Below are 23,815 nucleotides of genomic sequence, written 5' to 3'. Positions count from 1 at the left end.
GATGGAGGATGAGGAGGAGGACGGAGCCCTGCCAAGGGCCTTTGGATGGCAGTGTCTGCCGGGGCATGGAACAACAGGCTGCCATCAAACGGAAGGTTGATTTCAAGGTATTCAAATTCAAATTCTCAGGGAATACTCCGTCCCTAAGCCAATCATGGCGACGGAGAGCGATTGAGGAAGCCATGGCCCGGCCCAGCACCTCTGAGATGTCCAGAGCGGAGCGGAGAATAAATGACGCAAGCTCCCGGCCATCCAATGCATGATGCCGTAAGTCCACCAGGCCAGACTCCTGGGACGCTGCAGATCCCAGAGACTCAGCTGAGTCCCAAAAACAGGAGGAGGCCCTAGCCAGCACACACAAAGTGTTAAGGGCCGGCAGGGCCGCGCTGGTCGAGGCGTACATGTTGCGTCCCCAAGAGCCCAGCCAGCGGGCCTCTCGGGACGGCGGAGTCAACAGTGGCGGCATGAAGGGAAAAGCCATCCGCAAAAGGGGGCTGGCGGCTGAGGGGTGAAGGGAAAGACACGCCGGGTCATGCGGGGCCGGGAGGTGCCGGTGCAGAAGATGCTGAGGCACCGGGTCCCCTGAGGCAGGACGCCTCCAAGCCCCCGTCAGGGAAGAAAGGAGTGAACCTTCAAAGGGAAGTAAGATTTCCCTCCCACAGAGCCCTGGTGGAGGACCTCCAATAGCTGGTCCGCCGGAAAGTGAGCCACCGGGTCACCCATGCGCAGGATGCCCACAGCCGTGGACACCGCGTGAGCGAAGGCCGCAACTGCCGCCGTAGGGCCCCGCGGTGGAGAAATCAGCTCCTTCGTGGGCGACGGCTGCAAACTAAGGCGGCCGTCCCCGAGGCCAAGCGGGGCGGGCAAAGGCCAGACCTGGAAGTCAGAAGGAGCCGAAGAATGAGGGACCTGCCGCTCTTCCGACGAATACCTCTGCCTCAGGAAGGGCGGGGAGCCGCCCTTCGACGCCGGTGAAAAAGACACCACACGGCGACCAGTCTCCGGGGAGGACGAAACCAATATGCAGCCTGCCTCCGGAGAAGAAGGAGCGTCCGAAGACGAATCCACGGTACGACACCTGCGCGGAGCTGTAGAATCCGCTGCTTGAGGTAGGACGTCTGCACCAGCTGGCGTCACCGGACAAGGTACCTCCAAGTCACCCAGCACCGGGGACCGGAGCGGAGACCGGAGTACAGCTGGAGCCGCACCGGCCCCGTGGCGGCGGGAAACGAGGCGGGCCTGGGGAGAGGCACGAAGCCCTCCGCCAGCCACGGCCCAGAACGAGGCGAAGATTGCTCGGCAACGCATGTGGCGGCGCCAAGGACGATTCATCCTCCGACGAGCCCTCCGACGAGGCAGCCGCCTGTGGGGAGGGACGAGAGGGGCCCGGAGAGGCATGAGGGGCCTTCCCTCGGCCTCGACCCGGAGCAGGACGAGGAGGGTCCACCGACCCCTGTGGCTCCACACGGTTCAGCTGCTGCTGGCGCCGTAGCGGCGTCTCCTCGGCCTTAGACAGGACCACCCTGTCAAAGGACCAAGAGGGGCTCGGGGATGCCACCCGAGCCCGGCGACCTCCCGCTACACCACAGGGAGTTTGTGGCGAGGCAGAGATGCCGTGGCCTGAAAGAGGTGCCCCAGGGGAGCCACACCCCAACAGTACCATATCCTCCAAGCCTGGATCTGAACCAGTTAGCGCCAGGGCCGGAGCCACCAGCGGCGCCGCAGAGGGCCCTGCGCAGAGCGAGGGATCTGACGATGCCCCAGGAGGGGAAGGAGGAGGAGACGCCAGTGAGGCCTGCAAAGCCGCCGCGTATGTCTCCATTTGAACTCTCGACGCCCCAACACTGGGAAACGGTGGATAGGACGACACGCGGGGCCGCATCACCCGCGGAGAGTCCATGTCCCCGGTAGGCCGGAAACCAGCCCCCGGGGACAAACTGCGACACTTACCCACCGGGGAGCGACGCTCACGTGACATCGGAGAAGGGCGAGGACGGCGACCACGGCCGTATCTGAAGCCGTCCACCAAAGCAGACCGAGGGGAGGATGTCGACCTGGAGAGACGCGCCGTGAGAAGTTTCATCCGGAGCTCCCGCCGCGACTTCAGCTTCAAATGTTGGCACGCCGTACAAACTGTGGTGCCGTAATCCTCCCCCAAACACCACATACAAATGAGGTGAGGGTCCGTTGCCGACATAAGATGCCCACAAGACGTGCAAGTCTTTAAGCTCAAACGCATTCGCACACTGTTCCACCAAAGAAATGGAAGAAAAAAGGGGGGCCCTAACAGGCCCGTAACAAGGATCAGATCCGCGTTGCACGCGGAAAAAGAAAAAACTGACGTAGGCGCGCCGGGGCGGGTCTTATGTGACCTCGCTCATGTCACGTACGCGGACGATGCTTGGGCGGAGTCGCGTGATGTCGCCCCGCCCCCGGCGCACAGGGATGCTGTGGCAAAAATTTTCCGGATCCAGTCTCACGCCTGGGGATAATTCTACGTGAAGAAATCTGAGGCTAGTAGTCTCTATCAGATATGTCATTATGGACCATATGTAGGAAGCCAAATACCGGTCGGTAACGGCCGATTTTCGGTAAATATCCCGTTACCGACCGGTATTTTGGCTTTTACTATGTAGGGGGCATATTTCAGGATTCGGTAATTTACCGAATCGGTAATTTTACCGATTCGGTAAATACCGAATCCTGAAATGATATGTAGGGGGAGTGTCTCGGTGGTGTGGGGATTCATTATTTACCACCAACTAAAAGTTGATGGTAAATGACGAATACCTGTAAAAAAGCATTTTTGTGCACTTTGAAGTGTGCAATGTGGCAGACATACATGCCCTTAGGGCTGTATGTGCGCCACATGTGCACACATGGACGAATCAGGGGTGCAACAGGGTGTCAATGTGACACCCTGCCACCCATGATGATGCCTCCCCCATTACCGATTCGGTATTTACCGAATCGGTAATGGCAACTGGCTTCCCATTCATTCCTATGGGCCTCCAGGCCCATAGGAAAGAATGGGATGCCAGTTGCCATTACCGATTCGGTAAATACCGATTCTAAAATACCGACATTTACCGAATCGGTAATTATTTACCTACATTACATTTACCGATTCATAAATACCGAATCGGTAAAATTCGGTATTTAAGAATCGGTAAATGTAATTTACCTACATATGGCCCTATGTAATTTTTAAAAATATTAACTATTTGATTTTAATAACTGTCCATTTATCTTCTGGAAGAAGTGACACAACTTGCGTCTTTTAATATTTTTGTCGTTCTGTTGTGTTCTTAAGTCAACGATACTGAGCACGCCCCCTACTCTTGCCTTCTTAGTAGGACAGACCTTTGCGCCACACGCGTGATTGCCGTGACCACGATTTAAATGTCACTCGACACCGGAAGAATGTAAATGGAGCTCTTATCAACTGACATGCTTTAGTTCTGGAAATATTGTCCCTGTCATGCTTGCTGCTCTTCCTGGCTGAAGTGCCTTGGCTCAGTTGTAAATATAGGTACTTGGAATATGCGCTTGTTTTTTGGGGCAACAACTGATTTTTCTTCGGTAATTCCAGTTAGAACATTTAATGACCGTAAATGATTACAACATGGCCTGAGCCCCAAAACATAATGTTACATTCAACCAGGGTTATCATCACTTTACTCAATAGCACGTTGGATACTATGATTCGTAGCCTTGCTTTCAGGTTGCATCTTTGAGCCGCTTTACTGTAATGGTTTCATTTGGTATTGATTTTACTTGACCAATATAAACGTATAGTTTTTCACTGCATGTAGTCCAACGCCAAACAACCCACACCGTAACTGGATTTTACAGAAACCCTTTCCAACTGGGCAATGCAAATTAATAAGCGTCTTGCAAGTAGCATGGGATAAATTAAGGCCATGTCCTTTTAAGTGGGTGTTATTTTCTCAACACGAAGACTGATTGAAGTCCATGGAATATGCTCTTTCTGAGAGTGAATGTAACCGAAGACGGAAATACGTGGTATGAGGTCACAAATTCAGTTGCCTTTGTTACGATGCACGCACTCCTTTTCTGCTGTGTTGCAGTCAAAACTTCTTAAGTAAATATTATTGAAAGGGGATATGGCTCAGGTTGACTTATTGGCAGCATTTCTGAATAGTTGTCTGGTTTCACATTAACTGATGGAGAGAAACGATTAGCATTTTTTTTTGTGACATGAAGAATATCTTTTTATTGACACGTAAAATGAAACAGCGTTTCTCTTCTGAGTTTTTTTAATTCGTCTCGTCGGTGCAGTATCACATCCTCTAGAGCCAGGTCAGCAGAGCCGCTGTAGAGCCAGAGAACAGGGTCTGCAGAGACGCTCTAGAGCCAGAGAACAAGGTCAGCATTACCGCTCTAGATCCAGAGAACTAGGTCAGCAGAGCTGCTCTAGAGCCAGAGAACCAGGTCAGCAAGCTGCTGTAGAGCCAGAAAACCAGGTCAGCAGAGCTGCTGCAGAGCTGCTGTAGAGCCAGAGAACCAGGTCAGCAGAGCCGCTCTAGAGTCAGAGCACCAGGTTAGCAGAGCTGCTGTAGAGCCAGAGAACCAGGTCAGAACAGGTGCTGCAGGTACTGGAGAGGTACAAACGTAATCAGATGCAGAAGAGGTGCAATGATGCAGCATAATAAGGCACATTCTGTCGCAATATTTTGCTATTTTGTCATTTTACAACACAGAACTACTGTCTGGGCAAATGTTTCTCCTCATTAGCAGCACTCTAATACCCGAATACAGCAAACAGCAGCGAAATGGTGACAGTTAATCTTTGCAAAGCGTCTGTCCCCCCGGGGGACCACGGCTGATGCTTTTTAAAGCCTCTTTTGATCCATTGGAGCTAGAATCAATGTTTGTAACTGACACAAAAGATCTGAATCAGGACGCAAGTGTGGAAAATATGTAAATACTCAGAACGCGGTGGCCACAATATTGCTTTATTCCAGTGGTCCTTCCTGCCTATGAGCAAAGACTTGTAGCGTGATGGGCTTGATTTACTGACTGTGTTGTAAATCCATAGAACTGTCCCCCAGAAGGGAAAAAATAACCTCGAAGTACTGATTCTGTGGTACTGATAAAGTCAGGGTAAAAGTGGAGGCCATACAAGGTCACTGAAGTCAGGAAGGAATGGGCAGTTCTGGACAGCATTGTCATTCTCCGGGTAGGAATTCCCATGCAGGGCAGCGCCAAGTAGCTGAGATGAAACAAGCATTTGCATTGCAATAGGTCTCTCATTTACGCAAGTTGAAGCTATTGCCATTGTAAATGACAATGTCTTTTATTTGTTTTAAAAACCCAAACAAAAATAAAAGGCATTGTCATTTACAATTCCAATAGCATAAACTCACGTAAATGCGAGACCTATTGCATTGAAAATGCAATAGGTCTCGCCTTTGATTAAGTTAAAGTCATTTGCTTTGCTATACAATACCATTAGCAAAGCAAATGGCTGTAACTTAATCAAAGGCGAGACCTATTGCATTTTCAATGCTTGTCAATTTAGTGTCCTGCCATGTAAGCTATTAGCCATTGTTACAGATTTGAGACTAGCATACAAGCTATATGTGTTCCATGTACTGTCAATCCCAGCATAATGGCAGGTAAAAGGGCACACAGAACATGAAACAGGTCTCTCTAGCTCAGTTAGGACAAAGCAGCATCCCCATGTGCATGTTACAAGGCCTTCCTTTTTCACAGCCTAGCTGCAATGAGGTGAAGGTTTGTACAAATGTTAGAGGCACATGAAAACTGAGGTAAAGGTAAAGCCTCAATTTTCTGTGCAAGTAAAACTAGGGCACAAAAGAAGTATGGCAGTTCTTTAGTTTACTATTCCATTTTAGGAATAACAGCTCTGCTGAGACGTACTGGTAGCGGCTCAAAATATGTCAGCCGTGCAGAGTAGTGCTGGGATTGCTCAACCGCAGGTTTAGCAACAGTGCTAGTATTTGCCATTTAAAAGAATGGCAGCCCTGCTGAACTATGTTAACATAGCCTCATCAAAAGAAAAGGAATGGAGATGAGCTCAAACTTCCAACTTGTGTTTTACCTGCTTGTGACTGTCGAGACGGAGATAATAATTAGGGTGTAGTATGAATTTATGTATGAATTATACATGCATAATTTTCGGATTTTAGGTAATTTCGTGCACTTTTTCCGCCCTGGACTGGTTCAAACTGAAAACCATCGGGGGAGACTAGTTTAAGCATAATTTGTACCACAGAAGACACTTGCTCCTCGAGCCAATCCATTTGCCCATACCTCACATAACTTTTGTAATGTGAGGTATTGTCCTCACGTTCAAATTTCACGAGATATTCCAAAGTGCATTCTGTGAAATTTACAAAAATTATTGCACAAGTTTCCAAAATTTCAAGAAACTTCAGGGGGGAAAAAAAATCATGATTCTGCATGCTTGCTAAAAGTAAAAAGTAGCAGTATCCTTTTCATGCAATCATGCACAAATATATAAACACAAACAACAACTCCTAAACGCAACGACAAAAGCTCTTTCGTGTAAATAGATGTTTTTTTGTTGTTGAAGGCATTGAATTAAGATACACAAAATCAGAAATAATTAATCAGAAAGACAAATGTAATGCATTCAACAGGTTTAGTTTATGATATATACTGAGGTTCCGTGTTTCATTTCCTAAACTGATAAACAGTGGTCTAAATAAATGTACTTCACAGGATTATCTGGTTTTAGAATATGAAATCTTGCGGCAACACCACTCGTCCATTTTATCCATCAAAATAAAGTCCTGAGTGACTTGAGAGCACTTTAGACACATCGTCTCGGCCGAAAGATTGACACAAGTGTGTCACCTTTGTAGGAATCTACGTGTAACTTACCTGTCTCTGTTCTTCACTAAAAGATTTTGCTCTACTCCTTCCATAAGGTTCCTAAAACACAGGTCAAGGATTTCTCGTTTGTTGTCAGGTTGGCTGTTTATTAAACTCGCTCTCAGCTCATTGAAGTACTGAAATAGAAATTGCAAAACATTTTTAGCAAATATTAAATAATAATGAGACCCAATACATTTCAAATCCAACAAGTCACCTGTTTCTTTCACTGAAACTTTATTCAAACACATAATTTTATTTGACAACATAATGCTTACTCACCTCATGGTACCAATAATCTCATGGAAGGTTGAATCTTTGTTAGTTTCCAAATCGATAACTTACCACCCAACAATATTGCAGAATTTGTTATCTTTGTTACCGGTTTGGGAGGGTCATGGAAGGGGGTGGGGGGTAGAGTGGCACTAGCACCCTAACAAACGCTTTTATCACTAAACTCATCAGTTGTTACAATATGCTCAGCAAATTTGGTATTTCCCTTGAGTTCTTCAGCATCCCCAAAGTGTCCTCCGCAAATAAAGTAACCAGGTGTGGGAAAACCCACTATCCTATTGGTGTGGGATGTTTGAGCGGATGGAAAATTGCAAAGAAAGTTAGACTGACTATGGGTTAACTGTCCAATATTCTCAGTGGAGGGGTCTAAAAAAATACAAAGCTATCTTATGAGAACATGTACGATCTAACAACCAAAGAGTTGCCATTGAATACATTTTATTTGAAATCTTTGCCATTACAATGATCTTCTTTTCAAACTGCTGTCTCCTTCAGCGTTTCCCACAAGCAGTCATTATCAAAACTCTTTGGTAAAACAGCGCAGCCAGAATGGGCCATGCATACGCATCTGACTCCATTTGGCAATGTTTGTCAACTGTGTACAATGATGGTACACCTTCACCCTGAACACAGGACCCTCTGAAGTGTGGCAGAGGATTAAGGGCATGATCTGCACCCTTCTTCAACCGCTGTATCAGCAGCCAGTCATGTGGGTAAGTGAAGTAGCACAAGGGCAGAGTATGACTCGGGATCAACAAAACACCTCCTGTCTACTGAGCAGAAATCTCAGGAGTCCTTCCAAATAGTTGTAGCCCGCCTTCTTTTGGAGGATTAATCCATAATCTCAACCTTAACTTGTGACACCAAAGCTGTGCCTTTATCCGGCAGTCTGCTTTACTTTGGAGCTCCCAGCTAGTATTAACGCCTATATTGTGAAAAAAAGTTTTTGTGAACACAGTGTAGTTGGGCGACTGATCAAGTGTATTTAATTGGAAGCAGAGTGCCTCCAAGGTGTGCTTCGACGCCTGATTACAGCGGAGCTGGTTGTTTTGAGAGAGGTGAAAAAAGTGCAAGTGCTTTAAAATTGACTCAAGGTCACCTACCTTAGTCAGGACCGAAGAAAAGTATGCATGCACACTAAAACATGCATAAATGAGCTTGTATTCAAACTCACTATTTTTTAATCACCTTTTGCAATAAGTTCTGTAAGTTAATATAAATGAGAAAGACATTGTAGTTAGGTAAATATAACCTTTGGAACACAGGCATAATCCAAGCGGGCACATAAAAGGTGATGCACTACGTTCCGCACACATGCTGAAACCTCCAGCATACATTAATACTTATTCACCACAATCAAATCCTGCTCTGGGTACAATGTTGGTATTCTCCAACAGTGTTCGTGTTGGCCGTTCCTAAAGAGGTTTATGACATAGAAATACATTGTATGAGAAAAGGAAACCTGATTAAGAACCTACTTGCTGTGTAGAATTACTTCACAACATGGATCGCTCCAAGTGGGTGGACCTGTTGTCACACACTCAAAATATATATACATAGTGCGGATTAACTTAAAATCTTGTCTCACAGTCTGAACGTAATCTCCATTCGATCCCCCACCTCTCCTAAATTACTTCATCAAGGTATCAATCAATCAGGGGTTTATAAAGCACGCTACTCACCCGTGAGGGTCTCAAGGCGCGGGGGGGGGGGTTGATGCAGCTCCAGATTAGTCGAAAAGCCAGGTCTTGCAGCCAGACGAGTCTGGCTGCGGTGTTCTGGATGGTTTGGAGCTTGTGTAGCAGGGTTTTGTTGATTCCGGCGTAGAGGGCGTTGGCGTAGTCCAGTCTGCTAGTTACAAGTGCGTCGGTGACGGTCTTTCTGCATTCGTGGGGGATCCACATGAAGGTCTTGCAGAGGGAGTTGAAGCAGGTCAAGGCGACAGTGTTGATCTGGTGGGTCATGGTGAGGGAGGAGCCTAGAATGATGCCGAGGTTCTGGGCGTGGTCCGTAGGGGTGGGTTCCGAGGGCAGGGGGACACCAGGAGCTGTCCCACGCCGTGGGGGAGGGTCCAAGGACGAGGACCTCGGTCTTCTCCGAGTTAAATTTCAGGCAGCTGTCGCTCATCCAGGCTGCGACGTCTTTCACTCCTTCTTGGAAGCTGAGTCTGTTGTCTTCAGGGTTCTTCGTGAGAGAGGATGAGCTGGGTGGTTTCGGCATAGGATACTATGCTGAGCCCATGCTGTCTGACGATGGCAGCGAGGGGGGCCATGTAGATGTTGAAAAGCGCTGGGCTGAGCGAGGATCCTTGGGGTACTCCACAGTTGATCTCTGTAGATTCTGAGAGGAAGGGAGGGAGTCTGATCCATTGGGTTCTGCCGGAGAGAAAGGAGCGGATCCAGTCAAGGGCGGTTCCTCGTATACCGGCGTCATGGAGTCTAGCAGTGAGGGTGCAGTGTGAGATGGTGTCGAAGGCCGTGGAGAGGTCTAGTAGGATGAGGGCTGCAGTGTGGCCCTGGTCGAGGAGCATGCGGATGTCATCAGTGGCGGCGAGGAGGGCGGTCTCGGTGCTGTGGTTCCTGCAAAAACTGGACTGGGAGGAGTCGAGGATGGCGTTCTCTTCGATGAAGGTGGTCAGCTGGGCGTTGAGGAATCTCTCGGTGACTTTGGCTGCGAAGGGAAGGAGAGAAATGGGCCGGTAGTTTTTCAGGTCCGTCGGGTCGGCCGAGGGTTTCTTGAGGAGGGGCTTGACTTCTGCCAGCTTCCAGTCACCAGGGAAGATGCTGGATTCGAGGGAGGTGTTGATGGTTCAGCCAAGTTTGGGAGCTATGGCGGCAGAGGCTCTGTGGTAGATGTGCGGTGGGCAGAGGCCCGTGGGGGCTCCCGAGTTGGTGTTCTTTATGGTCTTGGTGGTGTCTTCAGTGGTAGCAGGTTTCCAGGTGGTGATGGTCGGCCGGTTGTTGGTGGGGGCGAGGGGGGTGGTGTCCGGAGTATGTTTGCTGAAGTTGTCGTAGAGGGCCTTGATCTTCAGGTGGAAGTAGGAGCTGAACTTGTTGCAGAGGTCCTGGGATGGAGTGACGTCCGTGGCTTTGGTGGGGGGTTTGGTGAATTGCTGTATGATGTTGAAGAGTTATTTTGCGTTACTTTAGTTGCAGGGGATTTTGTTCTTGATAAAGGTCCTATGGTGGCTCTTATGTGCTGGTGTTATTCGTTCATGGCGTTCATGTAGTTGTTCAGGTCTTCGGTGGTTTTCTTGTTCCACTAGAATTTCTCGAGGTGTCTGCAGGAGCGTCTGGCTTCTTGGAGGTTGGTGGTGAACCAGGCGGCCTTCAGGGGGCGTTGATTGACCGGGTGGTGGAGGGCTGCAAGCTTGTCAGAGCAGCTGGAGATCCAGTGGTGTAGATCTTTGACTGCGGAGTTGGTGTCGATCGTGGCGGAGGGGGGGGTCGTGGAGGAGGGTGGTGTTTAGGTGTTCCTCTGTGATCTTGCTCCAGTTCCTTCGGGGCTGGTTTGGGTGCGGTGGTGGTGTTGAAGGTGAAGTGTACACAGTGGTGGTGTATCCAGAGGGGCTGCGTGGTGTGGCTGAAGTGGATGTTTGTCCCTCCTGCGGAGATGGGGTCGAGGGTGTGTCCGGCTCTGTGGGTGGGGGTGGTGATGAGCTGCTTCAGTCCGAGGTTGGCGAGGAGGGTGGTGGTGTCGGGGTCCCTGCGGTTTTCGAGGTGGAAGTTCAGGTTTCCGATGAGGATGTAGTCCGAGGAGGCGATGGCATGGGGTGCGACGAGTTCGGCAATGGTGGTGGTGGAGGAGGTGCGAGGCACGAGGGGTTCTGAAGACGAGGGTATCGCGCAGCGTGGTTCTGGGGCTGGATTGAACCTGGAAGTGGAGGTGCTCTGTGTTGGAGAGGGGGTCGCTAGTGCTGGAGGTGGAGAGTCAGAGGGATCTCTTGTGTGCGATGGCGAGTCCTCCTCCTGGGTGGTGGGGGCGGTCCTTTCTTTGGATCTTGTATCCGTCAGGGATGGCGGTGGCAATGTCGGGGCGGAGGTGGCGTTGGTCCATGTTTCCGTAAAGAAGGCAACGTCTGATGAGAGGGTGTCGAGCAGGTCCCATATCTCAGTGGCGTGTCTGTGGAGGGAGCGTACGTTGAGGAGTATGCACGTCAGGGTTTTGGTGGTGCGGGCGTCTGTCGTGGGTTCAGCGGCCGGGGGGGGGGGGGGGGGGCTGTTGACGGCGAAGGATAGTCGGCAGTGTCGGCAGGAGAACTGGCCGTGGGTGGTGTTCGGTGTTGAATTGTGGAAGTTGTACCTTCTGGGGTTGAGTGCGAGGAGGGCAGGTGAGTCATAACCGCGGATGGACGGAGAACCAGGGTCCCTGGCCACGGATGGGCTTGCCTATGGCCGCCATTAAGTAGGAGAGGGGGGAGGAAAGAGCAGCTGGGTGGTGGGAAGCGGGAAACTGGCAGGGGGGTGGAGGGGCCGCGGGGGCAGCAGCGGCAGGAAAACAGAGGGCAGGGGGCACGGGGACCGAAAGGGCAGAGAGGACACAATTACTGGCAGAAAAGAAGAAGATAGAAAACGGGCACAGAAAGAAGAAAGACAGGAAATGGCACAAAGACAGGAAACTGTACAAAGACAGACACGGGCACAAATACAGAAAGACGGTGAAATGCCACAAAGACAGACAGACAGGCATGGGCACAGAGACAGAAAGACGGTGAAATGGCACAAAGACAGACAGACACAGGCACAGAGACAGAAAGACGGAGAAATGACACAAGGGCAGACAGACAGACACGGGCACAGAGGCAGAAAAATTACCCAAGACAGATACAGACAGCAGCAGCCAGCAGAAGAGCAAGGCTCTCCCACCGGACCACCAGAGATGAGGCGCAAGCAGGAGCCTGCGGGTGGAGGAGGGCCTCAACACCTACCTGAGCAGTGTAAGGCACTTAGGAGCGGAGCTGCGGGGGGGAGAGCAGGTCTCTGACCAGGAGGCATCCCACTCTAGGATGCACCTACTATTCCTCCTAGTGAGCTCCATATCCTAATGTGGACGCTATGTCAGTGGCTTAAGTATTTTACATTCCTGAATAGCGCTGCTTCCGGGACGCTCAAGCTGCATGTGTGATAGCTTGATGACCAGTCGTGGTTGTGAATTACGTGCCCTGATAGTGACTGGGCATCAGGGTAAACCGTCATAATAGTGGCATTTCTCTGAGGCGGCTTCGAACCATTTTGCATTAGGCCCCACTTGCTTGTCAAAGTAACAGTGTGTCTTGGGTGCGGCCCGACAGTGAACCGGCAACCAGACCCCATCCTAATGGGAGGAGACTCAACCCCTGGGGGAGGGGTGAAGTAGCACTAGGAGTTCCATTTGTCAACAGACGCCATGTTGGAAAGGTTAATAGCCTGTTACTCTACTACCAAAACGATCACAGTTTTGCAGCGTTCTGTGCATAGTCAATGTAATCTGCGATTCTATGTAAATGAAAGGTAATTGACTGTTATTTTGGGCTACTCTTAGTAGTTACCCAGACATAAGTGGAAGGAGAATGTAAAATATCTTATATTTGTTAACTATCATGTGTAGTTACTTTCCAATCGCGATCTTTTTCCAGGCATCATACGATCAGTATAGGAAGGAGCCCCATTATAGTGTTTATAAATAACACATAGCCATGTGTTTTATGTGACAGATGCAGCCAAGTTTGAGTGGTTGTGATATATCACTTTCGTTGGCTGTGCTAGTAATAGCAAGCCTGCTCCCACACAGTGCATGGCTGATTAGAATGGTAGCACTTGATTTAGTTTCCTCCTAAGGATATTTATACTATGTCTATACAGCATTCTGGGCACTGATTAGAAATTTGAGTTTTCTTCATAAAATTATTTTATTGAACTTAGAAATTTCAGGTAAAGATGTAAATGGTCCCAAGCATTATCGTCGTTGTTGTAATGTGTGCCAAGGGATATTGTAATTTAATCCTGTCTTGTTGGTGGACATATGATATATCCATCTTCGCTCCTTCTCCATTAGTACACCCTTCGTGTTTCCAGAGGTCTGTTCAATTTATTCAATCACCACCCATCTCATGTCGTTGTTGGTGTGTTCAACTCTCAGAAAAAGATCCATCATGCTTGTGGTATTTCTCTGACCTTGTGACCTATCACAGACTGGGACCTTGTAGTACTAAACATACACAAGTCACTTTTTTCCACTGCTCCAACCAAGATTTGGTGTGGTGCATTAAATAACAGAGGTTTCATAATGTACGATAGTGCATTGCCCGTGGATTAACATAGCTTGTATTTAATTTAAACTGTGTGTTATTTTATATGTAGTTACTGGAAGGTTTACGACTGAAAAAAGTTATAGAATATTTTGTTTTTAGCCACGCCCACACGCTCACTCACCCCGCCCTTACTCCTCCCCATGCGTGCAGCATCACAGTTCTCATACTTTTTTAATGCACTTCGACCACTGACTTAAAGTGAAAGGGTTATCTGTTTGGCGGACCATACATGACCCTCCAGATGAAAGGACTGCTATGCAGGCAGGCAAAGTTGTGATGCATTCTTTGTTCAACCTCTTTTGACTCTTTGTGGCATAATGGGAACGTTTAAAACAGTCTTCCCCAATCTGAAGCATGAACATTTTCTACTTGTGAAGAACTGCATGCCTGCATTGCCCTGCCAATAATACCCACATTTGTTCTCGCAACGATCACGTTTTTTCACACGGTAAACTGAATTTCATTAGCAACTAAAGCTGCGTCCCGCATAATTAATATGTAGTCTGTCTACTATCTGTGTTGTGTATGTCAAAGGCATTCTCTGAGAAACCGCCTGCATGACTCTGGCTGGCAATGCACAGAAAGTACCCATTTGGCACTTTTATGCGGATGCAATGACTCACATAAAGTAGAAAATGATTATTTTCTCCTTCCAAAGTATGAAATATTGCTTCCATCTGTTAAAAATAATGTTGTGATGTCACCAGCTTTCTCCCCTAAACATTGCATTTTCCCTGATCCCCGCTCAATCATTTTAAAAGAAGTGCTATCTTTTATAGAGCCTGGATTTAAATCACAATAACACAGGGAAGATGAATGGCAGTGCTATTGAATATGGCGAAAATTGGATCCCAGAGTACAGGTGAATGATGAGACAGCTCTTCTCTTTTTGATACGTTTTCCTCCTCTATTAGTTTCCTGCCATGGCTGGGGTTTCACTTAGAATTTTAATGTAGGCGGCTGACGCTAATCTGAGTGTCCTCTTTCTTTTCAGCACCATCCTATTCTAGAGACAATTCATTTTGGGAAGCGGTAATGCACTTCCACCGCTGACTGTCCAAGAGAAGCGGCACTTCTGAAAAAGAAGTATGCAAAGGCAAGTGATGTTACATATACTGAGCTGACTGCAAAATATTCCTCAGCTCAGAGTAGGCAATTGTTTCTTTTTATTAATTTTTGCCCCTGCTGCCTTTTTTGTTCCTATAGTTTCTGATTCCACAGAATGACTTGAGGTCTGGCTTTCAACCATCAGAAAAAAAACATACTATAAAGAGAACAGACCTAAAGACTCTATTCCAGTCGGCATTTCAGAAAGTTTCCATTTTCTGCCACTTTTTTTTTTTAAAACCTTTATTGAAGATTTAGACACAGCACAGATACAAAATGACACCATGGCAGAATAATATGCAATACTATATGTTATATAGAATCAGGGACAACCGGTTACATGCACAGCAATCGATGCAATGTCTGCCACCCTTAAGGTTATCTCACATCCTGTTTCTTTTGGTGGATGACCTGTCCTGCGTGTTAGTAAACACAGAAGGTGTCTCATCCACAGGAATTAAAATAACCTTTGTGCTTTTAAAGGCATCTAAAGGACAATACTGATGACCAGCCTAGCCCTGAGCATGCTAGCACTATGGCAGGAACTTACAGGAAAGAAGACTACAAGAATGAAAGGAGACTCAAACTTGCTTCTCCAGTAGTGAGGGAGAATTGGTGTTAAAAGTGAATCATTAGTTGGGGCGGACGGCAGTCCACAACAAGTAATAAAGCCACTAATCTGTTAGGTCCAAGCAAAGGTTTCAATAATTTACACCTGAGCTCAACCCCCCTTTAGCTATGACACAGACAAGACCAGCTTAAATTTAAAGAAAATATGGAAAACACTTTACAATTACAAAGACAGATAAATAGTTGAAAGCACAACACAATAAAAACTCCCACTCTCCTTTATAAAAAATAGAATACATTTGAACAAAATAACATAAAATGACAAAAATCCATCAAGGGAATCTGGAGGTATGAATATGTAAAGATGTAGGAGAAAAGGCACCAGGAAAAAGTAAAGTGACCATAGAAAGTACTGTTCACATGTGTAATTTAATCCCAATTTCAAGTCAACCACGGTGGAGTGCAAGTAGAATATTCCAAGCAGGTACGTCCCTGGTAAACCATTTTACTTTTAAACTTGGTCTCTGAAATAGAAATCAAAATCCTCCAGCGGGGTAAGATGGCAAGCTGTATCTGAGGAAGTCCTCTCAAAGCCATACAGCTGTTGGACAAGGCTCAGCTGAATCTATTGGCTTTGGCAGGAAAAGATCTGAGCAGGAAACGTTCAAATTTCACTCCCAGGGAAGCCCTCTCATTAACCGAATGTTTATCCAGCCCCACAGCTTTTTGGAGATGGTAAGGAATTCCAGGGAGGCAAAGCCAATGGTCCCAGGACCATAGGAACAGCACTTAGGGCATAGGACTTACTTCAGCAGAGGCCACCTGCACGGTCCTGTCCAGGTCCACTTATTTATTTATTTATTTGCAGGTTTTTATAGCGCTAGAATCGACTCCGACTGGAGTATCTCTGCGCTTCTGGCGGGTTAGTCCTTTATCAAGAGTAGAACAAGCGGAAGTCACTAGATCGCATTTATGAACAACAAGGTTTTAAGTTGTTTCCTAAACATCAAGTGTTCGGAACAGGAACGAATAGCTACAGGGAGACAATTCCACAATTTAGGTCCCAACACTGATAGTGCCTTACTTCCATGCCTGGCCTTCTTGGCACGCGGTACTACCAGTAAATGCCCATTGCTGGATCTGAGCATTCTGGATGGAATGTATGGAATAAATTTCTTTTCCAGATATAGTGGACCTTGTCTATTTAGGCTCTTATGTATTAAGCAGCAAGTTTTAAATTTTATCCTTTGGCGGATTGAGAGCCAGTGGAGTTCTTCTAAAAGTGGCTTTGATGCTGTTCTTAGAGGGGCATTAAGAACAAGGCGAGCCGCAGTATTTTGTATTACCTGAAGTCTATTCAATACTCCCTCATTTGCAGAGAGCAACAGACCGTTGCAGTAGTCGATCCGACTCATAACAAGGGCCTGCACCAGCGTCTTCCTGAAGTGGTCCGGCAGTAATGGAAAGACTTTACGTAGCAGGCTAATAGTATGGAAACATACGCCTGCGACATAGTTCGTATGTTGTTTTAGTGACAGATCCTGGTCAAGGCGAATCCCCAAGTTTTTAACGATCTGTTTGGGCTCAGGTGCTACGCCTAGACCAGGTGGCCACCAGTCTGGAGTCCAGAGTATTTTGGCTTCACCGAACAACATGACCTCCGTTTTACTAACGTTACACTGTAAGTAATTAGTGGACATCCAACATGCTACAGCTTCCATGCCTGCAGAGAAAGAGCTCCTCAATTCCGAGGTAAGAGTCTTAAAAGGGAAGAGGAGCTGCGTGTCATCAGCATATGACACGGGGATGAAGCCAAATTTACGCATCACTCTTGCCAGGGGAGCCACATAGATGTTGAAAAGCGTTGGGCTTAGACAAGAGCCCTGTGGTACCCCTTTCAAGACTTTTACCTCTGCTGAGCGATACGAACCCATGGTGACAGTCTGGGTGCGATCAGAAAGGAAGCTTCTCAGCCATGCCAGGGCTTTGTTCTTAACCCCCACGTTCGACAACCGGTCAATAAGAATGTTATGAGACACGGTGTCGAACGCTGCTGATAGATCTAATAAGACTAGGATCACAGAATAGCCTTTATCTTGGAGCATGTGCAGGTCGTCCATAACAGACAGTAGTGTAGACTCTGTGCTGTGTTTTGGCCTGAAACCAGATTGTACTGTTCAGGTGGGCACGTCAGGAAAATGGGCTCTTGCAGCTTATTGTGTTCCATTAGCCACACAGCAGGTCAGCCTACTGACCCCTAGAGTCCACTTCTTGGTCCTTGGTACAAGTGGAAGCAGGTCCAGCCCTTTAGATCTTCTCACAGGTCTCAAACAGCAGGTGCAGGACTTCTGTTCTTCTAAAGGTCCAGAAAGTGTTCTAAGCAGGGTGCCTCGGAGCGCTACATTTATGGATGTCACTAGCTAGTGGGTGGGGTGATCCCTGGCTCTTTCTTAACCAATAGGGTGAAAGTTTCTAGGGACAACTCTATCCACTTTTCTAGCAGTTCCTGTTTTCTCTACAGGAAACAAACCCACAGTGCACCTTATTCCTTGAATCCAAGATGGGGAACCCTGTTCTCCCTTGTACAGAGCCTGTGTGCCCACCCAGAGCTGGGCGCAGGGAAATGATTACCCCCCTTCTTTGTAGTCACACAAAACTGGTTCTTGGGATTGCTCCCCTCTGACTGGATTTGTAACCAGCATAGCTGGGGGAACAAAGCTTTGCCTTCTCCAGGTTTCACCTTGCATTCAATTATAAAAGGGCAGGCTCTTACAATGTAATGAGGTTCCTGGGTTCAGCCATACTGGTATTTCTGCAAGAAGAAAAACACTTTACCACACCCAAGCCATTGTTTCTGCTGTGGGAGCAGTTTTCACACCTTATTAAGGTCAAGCACTGGCTGGCCAGGCTAATGCAAGTTAGCCTTCAGGAGCTTTAGGCAGGGAAAAGGTAGCTTTCTAAAATTTACTCTCCCTTACCAGTTGGGCTGCATGCCATGCACCCTACCTTGTGGGCTACAAGAGCTACCAGTTGGGCTGCATGTTTAAAGTGCTGCAGTCAGGCTACAATGGTAACCCTGAAACTGCGTTTTCCTTGTCACCTTAGTGGATGGCACAATAAGTGCTGTAGCCCACAGGTGAAATTTAAATTTACATGCTATGAGTGCAGTTTCTACAACATTTACTGTGGCCTTAATAAAGAGTTAACTAAGTAAATCAAGGACTGGCCACTTTCTAAATGTGTTGGGGTCAGTGCACATACACTGACCACTGGTCAGCAGTACCCCAGTGTGCAGGGTCAACAAACCAACCATCCCCACAATTGTAGAGCGCTCTGATATCCCTCGGGATCATGTTCGCGCGATATAAAACTTTATAAATAAATAAAATACAATTCAGCAAAAAATGGGGGTGACCATGCAAAAAGGTGTTTTTTTCTGACAACTGGCATCAACAAACCAGTAGCCAGGCTACCTACACATAAGTGCAAATTCGTCCATTGCATTTTAGATGTAGCTCCCCTGCTAAGGAGGGTGCTAATAACGAGATAATGACCATACCATATAGCCACAGTACTACTGAGGAAGATGGTATGAGGATGCAAGCATGCCAGTGCAGTTCTAGGCCTGTTCTTCTGTGCATGTCCAGACACACTTATCTGCATAGGTGATGGGAACGTGTAAGGTAAGACCAGAGCGTCGCTGGCTGCCTTTTCAGCAGCAGAGAACAGACATGTAAAGGAATGTGTGAGGCCACAGAGCTCTCTATTTGCTAGGTATGAATGGGCAGGAGGAGACTAAGGCACCATATAACAGTGATGCCTGGCAGGACCACAGGTTTGTGTGATCTAGGTTGTTGGACCTGGCATCCTTGGCATTGATTTCCCCTGACGTTTTGTTGACTTTGATTTTACTAGCTTTAGGACTCTGCGCACTTTACCACTGTTAACCAGTGCTAAAGTGCTTGTGCTCGCTCCTTTAAGCATGGTAACACTGGCTTACACCCAATTGGCATATTTAATTTACTTCTAGGCCCCTAGTAAAATGGTACAACATATACCCAGGGACTATAAATGAAATGCTACTAGTGGGCCGTGAGCACTCATTGTGCCACCCACTTTAGTAGCACTTTAAACAGGTCTCAGGCCTGGCACTACAGACTGTGTGTGCAGCTTTAACTGCCATTTCGACCTGGCAAGATACATCTCTTGTAAGGCCCAAACCTCCTTTTTTATTACATATAAGTCACCACCTAAGGTGGGCCCTAAACAACCCAGAGGGCCGGTGTAGTGAATTCAAAAAGTGGGACATGTACTTTTAAGGTTTACATGTTCTGATAAGTCAAATACTCCTAAATTCGTTTTTTATTACTGTGAGGCCTACCTTTCCCATAGGATAACAATGGGTTAACTTATTACATTTACTACATGTTAACTTTCAAATGGGACCAGGTAGGAGTGTTGAGTTTAGTGTCTAAAGAATTGTAATTTAAAACCCTATTTCAAGGTAAAGTTGGATTTTCAGTCACAATACTGAAAATGCCACATTTAGCAAGTTTGCATGTTCTTGTCCTAACCATTTATTGTCTGCTGCCTGCATCCTGGGTTACATGACAAGGTGTAGATGGCAGTTGGTCTTTGTGTATTGCTCCCAGACAGTGGGACAAAGGAGCATAGATGTTGGCAAGATGGGCCATATCCGACTTGATGAGGGGGAGGAGCTGCCACCTACCACACTTGAACATCACAAACGCTCTGCCTGAGCACACTCACAATGGTTTGACACTAGTTTATTGTGAACACATTCAATCTGGGGCCAGGGCAGGGAGGCAGAAAGTTCCAAGCACCTTTGGGACATGGAAACCTCCAGACCCTTCTCCTACTTCAAAGTGGGCACCAGGTATAAATATTGAACCCTCAGACCCAACACTTCAGTACACCTGTGGAAGACTCAGGAGGACTACTGCACTTCCTCGGACGGAAGGACTGCTACTCGGTTGCCCTGCTGGCTGAGTAAGAAGTGCTGGACCTGCATATTGATCCGAGGACCACCAAAGCTACTCCAAGGGCTAGTTGGCTAGCCTCCTGATCAGAAGCCTTAGGGACAAACAAGGCTCTAACCACCTTGAAACCAGCACCTGGGCTCTACTCGCTGTGAGTCTTGCCCTCTAAGTAGTGCCATCCCAGCCCTTGACCCTTGGAAGTGGGCCTGAAGGTGTTCTGCCATCCCAGCTGTGGTCGTGTGAAGCAGAACCGATGTATCGCGACACATCTCCTCGCAGCCGCATCGCAACCGCCGCAGCAGGATGCCTCCCCGAAACCGGACCTCGGATTGCAGCTCGCAGTCTTCTTGGAACTGCAGATGCGTAACTCATCCTTGACACAGCCCTTCACATGGCAAGCCCCTTTTCGACAGCATCTGCAGCGATGGGGGGGTCCACGGAACCGCCACTGTGCGACGCATCCTCGACACAGAATCTCACAACGCATCTCGCGACGCTCTGCAGGATTTAAGGTACTTTTGTTCAGCGGGCCTAAGGTACGAGTTACTTACCTTCGGTAATGATGTATCTGGTAGAGACGTTGTCTAGCTGCAGATTCCTTAACTTGGAATATCCCCAGGCATCAGACTGGATCCGGAAAATTATTGACGTCGTCCATGTAAGTGACGTCAACGAGGTCATATAAGTCCCTCCCGGCATGCTGACGTCAGTTTTCTTCGGAGAAACTTTTCCAAGGCACAACACGGAGCCACCAAACAAAAACTGTGAAAGTATGGGAACAATGTGCGAAGGAGGAAAAATCCGCAAAATAAATAAGGCGGATGGCGCAAAACACCATCCTAAAAGACAGTATTAGACGCTGTCTACATGCAAGTGCAAAAGCGAAACTACGCTGAGAGAAAGAACCCAGCATAGTGAAGTGTAGACTCTTCCCAAAGTGCGAGCAACAAGGGAAGAGTATCTCAACAGACCAAAAAAGAGACTGTTATTACCATGTAGAGCTGTGGCTATCATTACAATGTAGAACTGTGCCATCCAACAAGGTCGGAGCACAGAAAGAACAGCAATGTACTATAAGAAGGTATCTTTCTTACAGAAAGAACAGCAATGTACTTGAAGAAGGTATCTTCCCTCATAACAATGGAAGTGTGAAATAAAGCTGAAGAGATCGTCAAGGAAGATGACTATATAGGAGACAAGAGCCTCTAGTTACTGGCGAAGGCGGGCTGGAGGGAAGACAACAGGAGAAGAGGAAGAAGAAGAATATCCTGCCGACAGTGAATGAAAAGGCACCATCTACAGGAAAAAGCCCTTTGGAGGGAGTCAGCCGCATATGGTAATTCCGAAAAGAGTGCAACTATGTCAGCACTCTTGAAAGAAACCCAATGGCAACTGAAAGTAGGCAAGAGGAGAAGTCCACCTGGCAAGGTTCTCACTGAACGGTGAGGATAGGTGGTCGTTAAGGAATCTGCACCTAGACAACTTCTCTACCAGATACATCGTTACCGAAGGTAAGTACCTCGTACATCTGATAGAGACATCTAGCCGCAGATTCCTTAACTTAGAATAGATACTATAGCCATACTCCGGGGTGGGGGGGTCTGCGCCAGAACCGCAGAAAGTACCCAAGCACTGAGCCGGCAACAGTGATGGACAATGGGGAAGGCTGTGGCGGGACAGCCACTGAGCCGGCAACAGAGTGATGGACAATGGGAAAGGCTGTGGCAGAAGAGCCTGACAGCAACTCAATTAGCTCGAAGAGCAAAAGAGAACAGGAGGCAAGGCGTCCCAAAAAAAATGACAGAATGGTGCTAGACCATAAGAGAATAAGAACGAGATGTAGAAACGGCACCAGCTATATAGCAATCAGAGAAAGAGAAAGAGAGCGAGAGAGTCCCGAACGAAGGAGGAAGAGGGACCACTCTCAGCTTAATGGCGCACTATGTGGACACCAACCAAAGGTTGGGGAAAAACATGAAGAGATGCAACCAGAGCTTACCAGGCTAGCCCATGGATGGAAGGCCGGCGAAGCTACAGCCAGGAACCAAGGGCAAGAGGTAGAAACTGAGCAATGTCCTAGAAGGACAGGCAGGAACAAGAAACACGGCAAGCGTACACCCAGGCACCAAAGGGGGGACAGGTGCGGACAGTAACAATCTGAAGCACGTTGATGCGGGCCACCACTGAAACATGCACAGAGCCAACAGCCACAAAGACAACAAGGTAGCGTAGCTAAAATAAACATAGGACTTCCCAACCAGGCAGCTTGAAGAATAAGGTGATAAAGACATGCAGGGTGCAGACCCTAGGACGACTGACATCAGAAGAGCTGTCCTGAGGGCACAGTGGACATAGTATAGGGTGATACCTAAGAAAAGGGACACATCCAAAGGAAGTGGCAGCAGAGGCACCAGAGTACCAACAGGCGTATAAATATAGGAAAGAATCATCTCAGAATCATAAACCACATCCTCCAAGTGGAAGTAAAAAGTAACCCTCGTCCAGACAGAGAGTTACCGTTCAGTATCTGCACCCCAAGAAGGGAGCAGTGTAAAGTTGGGGAACCACTCCAGATAGTGGGACGCAAAAGGGACCCTATCGCTGAAGATGCAGGAATGGCAACGAAGTGCACCCAAGTGTACTGAAGGACACCCTGCAGAGCAGACAAAAGGGCAATCCCGAGTGCAGCCCTGAAAAGCTCCCTGACCCATGGAGATATAGGACCAGACCTCGCAGCAGCGAAGAGAGGTGGAGATGCCGGAAGAAGAGTACCCATGGTAATTTGTATATACAGGGGATTTTCTTCACTGTGTGTTCACTACATTACATCGTGAGGGGCGATCACATGACCAGGAGCTCTGAGTACTCCCACCAATTGGAGGGATGCAGGACTGATTTAAACATGGGTGGGGCAGCATCCTGGCAAGACAGCGGCACCTGAGGAAGGCTGATAAAGCCGAAATGCATCGTGCCTGACAGCTGCATGAATAAAGGGCTTCTGAAGATATTTCTCCGTGTGGCCTCTATCCTTTCAGCATTGGAGGAGTTTTTTGCATATTTCCACGCCAGCCAGAGGCGTGTCAAGAGGCCCCGTTCTGCAAGCTGGCTGGAGCGTTGCTGGCTTCTGCGTTTGCAGCGCTTCTTTCTCTCCGAGGTATTGAATCTGCTCCAGCCCGCCTCAACGAGTAGGAAAAGCAAGGGCTGCTGCTAGATGCAGCTTGTGATTTCACAGGGGGTTTTGTTCACTGTAATTAAAACCCGCAGCCTGGTGGACACTTATTTTATGAGGCTGGAATGTAAGGGGACCCAAGGAAGCGCTTTGGACGTACGGCAACCAGGACAATTCCATTCAGTCACCCGTGTTTGCCCTGCATAGTACCAGTTTATGTGGATGTTTTTCACCTAATCCAGCTCTGTGCAACTTCCACCCAGGCAAGTAGAACTCTGGGAGATGTAGTGTTCACTACATTACATCGTAAGGGGCGATCACATGACCAGGAACTCTTAGTACTCCCACCAATAGGAGGGATGGAGGACTGATTTAAACATGGGTGGGGCAGCATCCTGGCAAGACAGCGACACCTGAGGAAGGCTGATAAAGCCGAAATGCATTGTGCCGGACAGCTGCGTGAATAAAGGGCTTCCGAAGATATTTCCCCGTGTGGCCTCT

At 47.8% G+C, this 23,815-nt stretch overlaps 1 protein-coding gene across 1 annotated transcript in view; it reads right to left on the bottom strand.

The window, feature by feature from the left end:
* RANBP17 (RAN binding protein 17) overlaps positions 1 to 23,815 on the bottom strand; it is a 1,191,453-nt gene that overhangs the window by 16,170 nt on the left and 1,151,468 nt on the right. Inside the window, exon 27 of the mRNA XM_085617873.1 lies at positions 6,895 to 7,022. Coding sequence (XP_085473999.1) covers positions 6,895 to 7,022 — 128 coding nt within the window. The remainder of the gene's footprint in view (positions 1 to 6,894; positions 7,023 to 23,815) is intronic.

Source organism: Triturus cristatus, chromosome 7, assembly GCF_964204655.1.
Source record: "Triturus cristatus chromosome 7, aTriCri1.1, whole genome shotgun sequence".
Taxonomy (NCBI): domain Eukaryota; kingdom Metazoa; phylum Chordata; class Amphibia; order Caudata; family Salamandridae; genus Triturus; species Triturus cristatus.
This window is presented reverse-complemented; position numbering and strand designations above follow the sequence as displayed.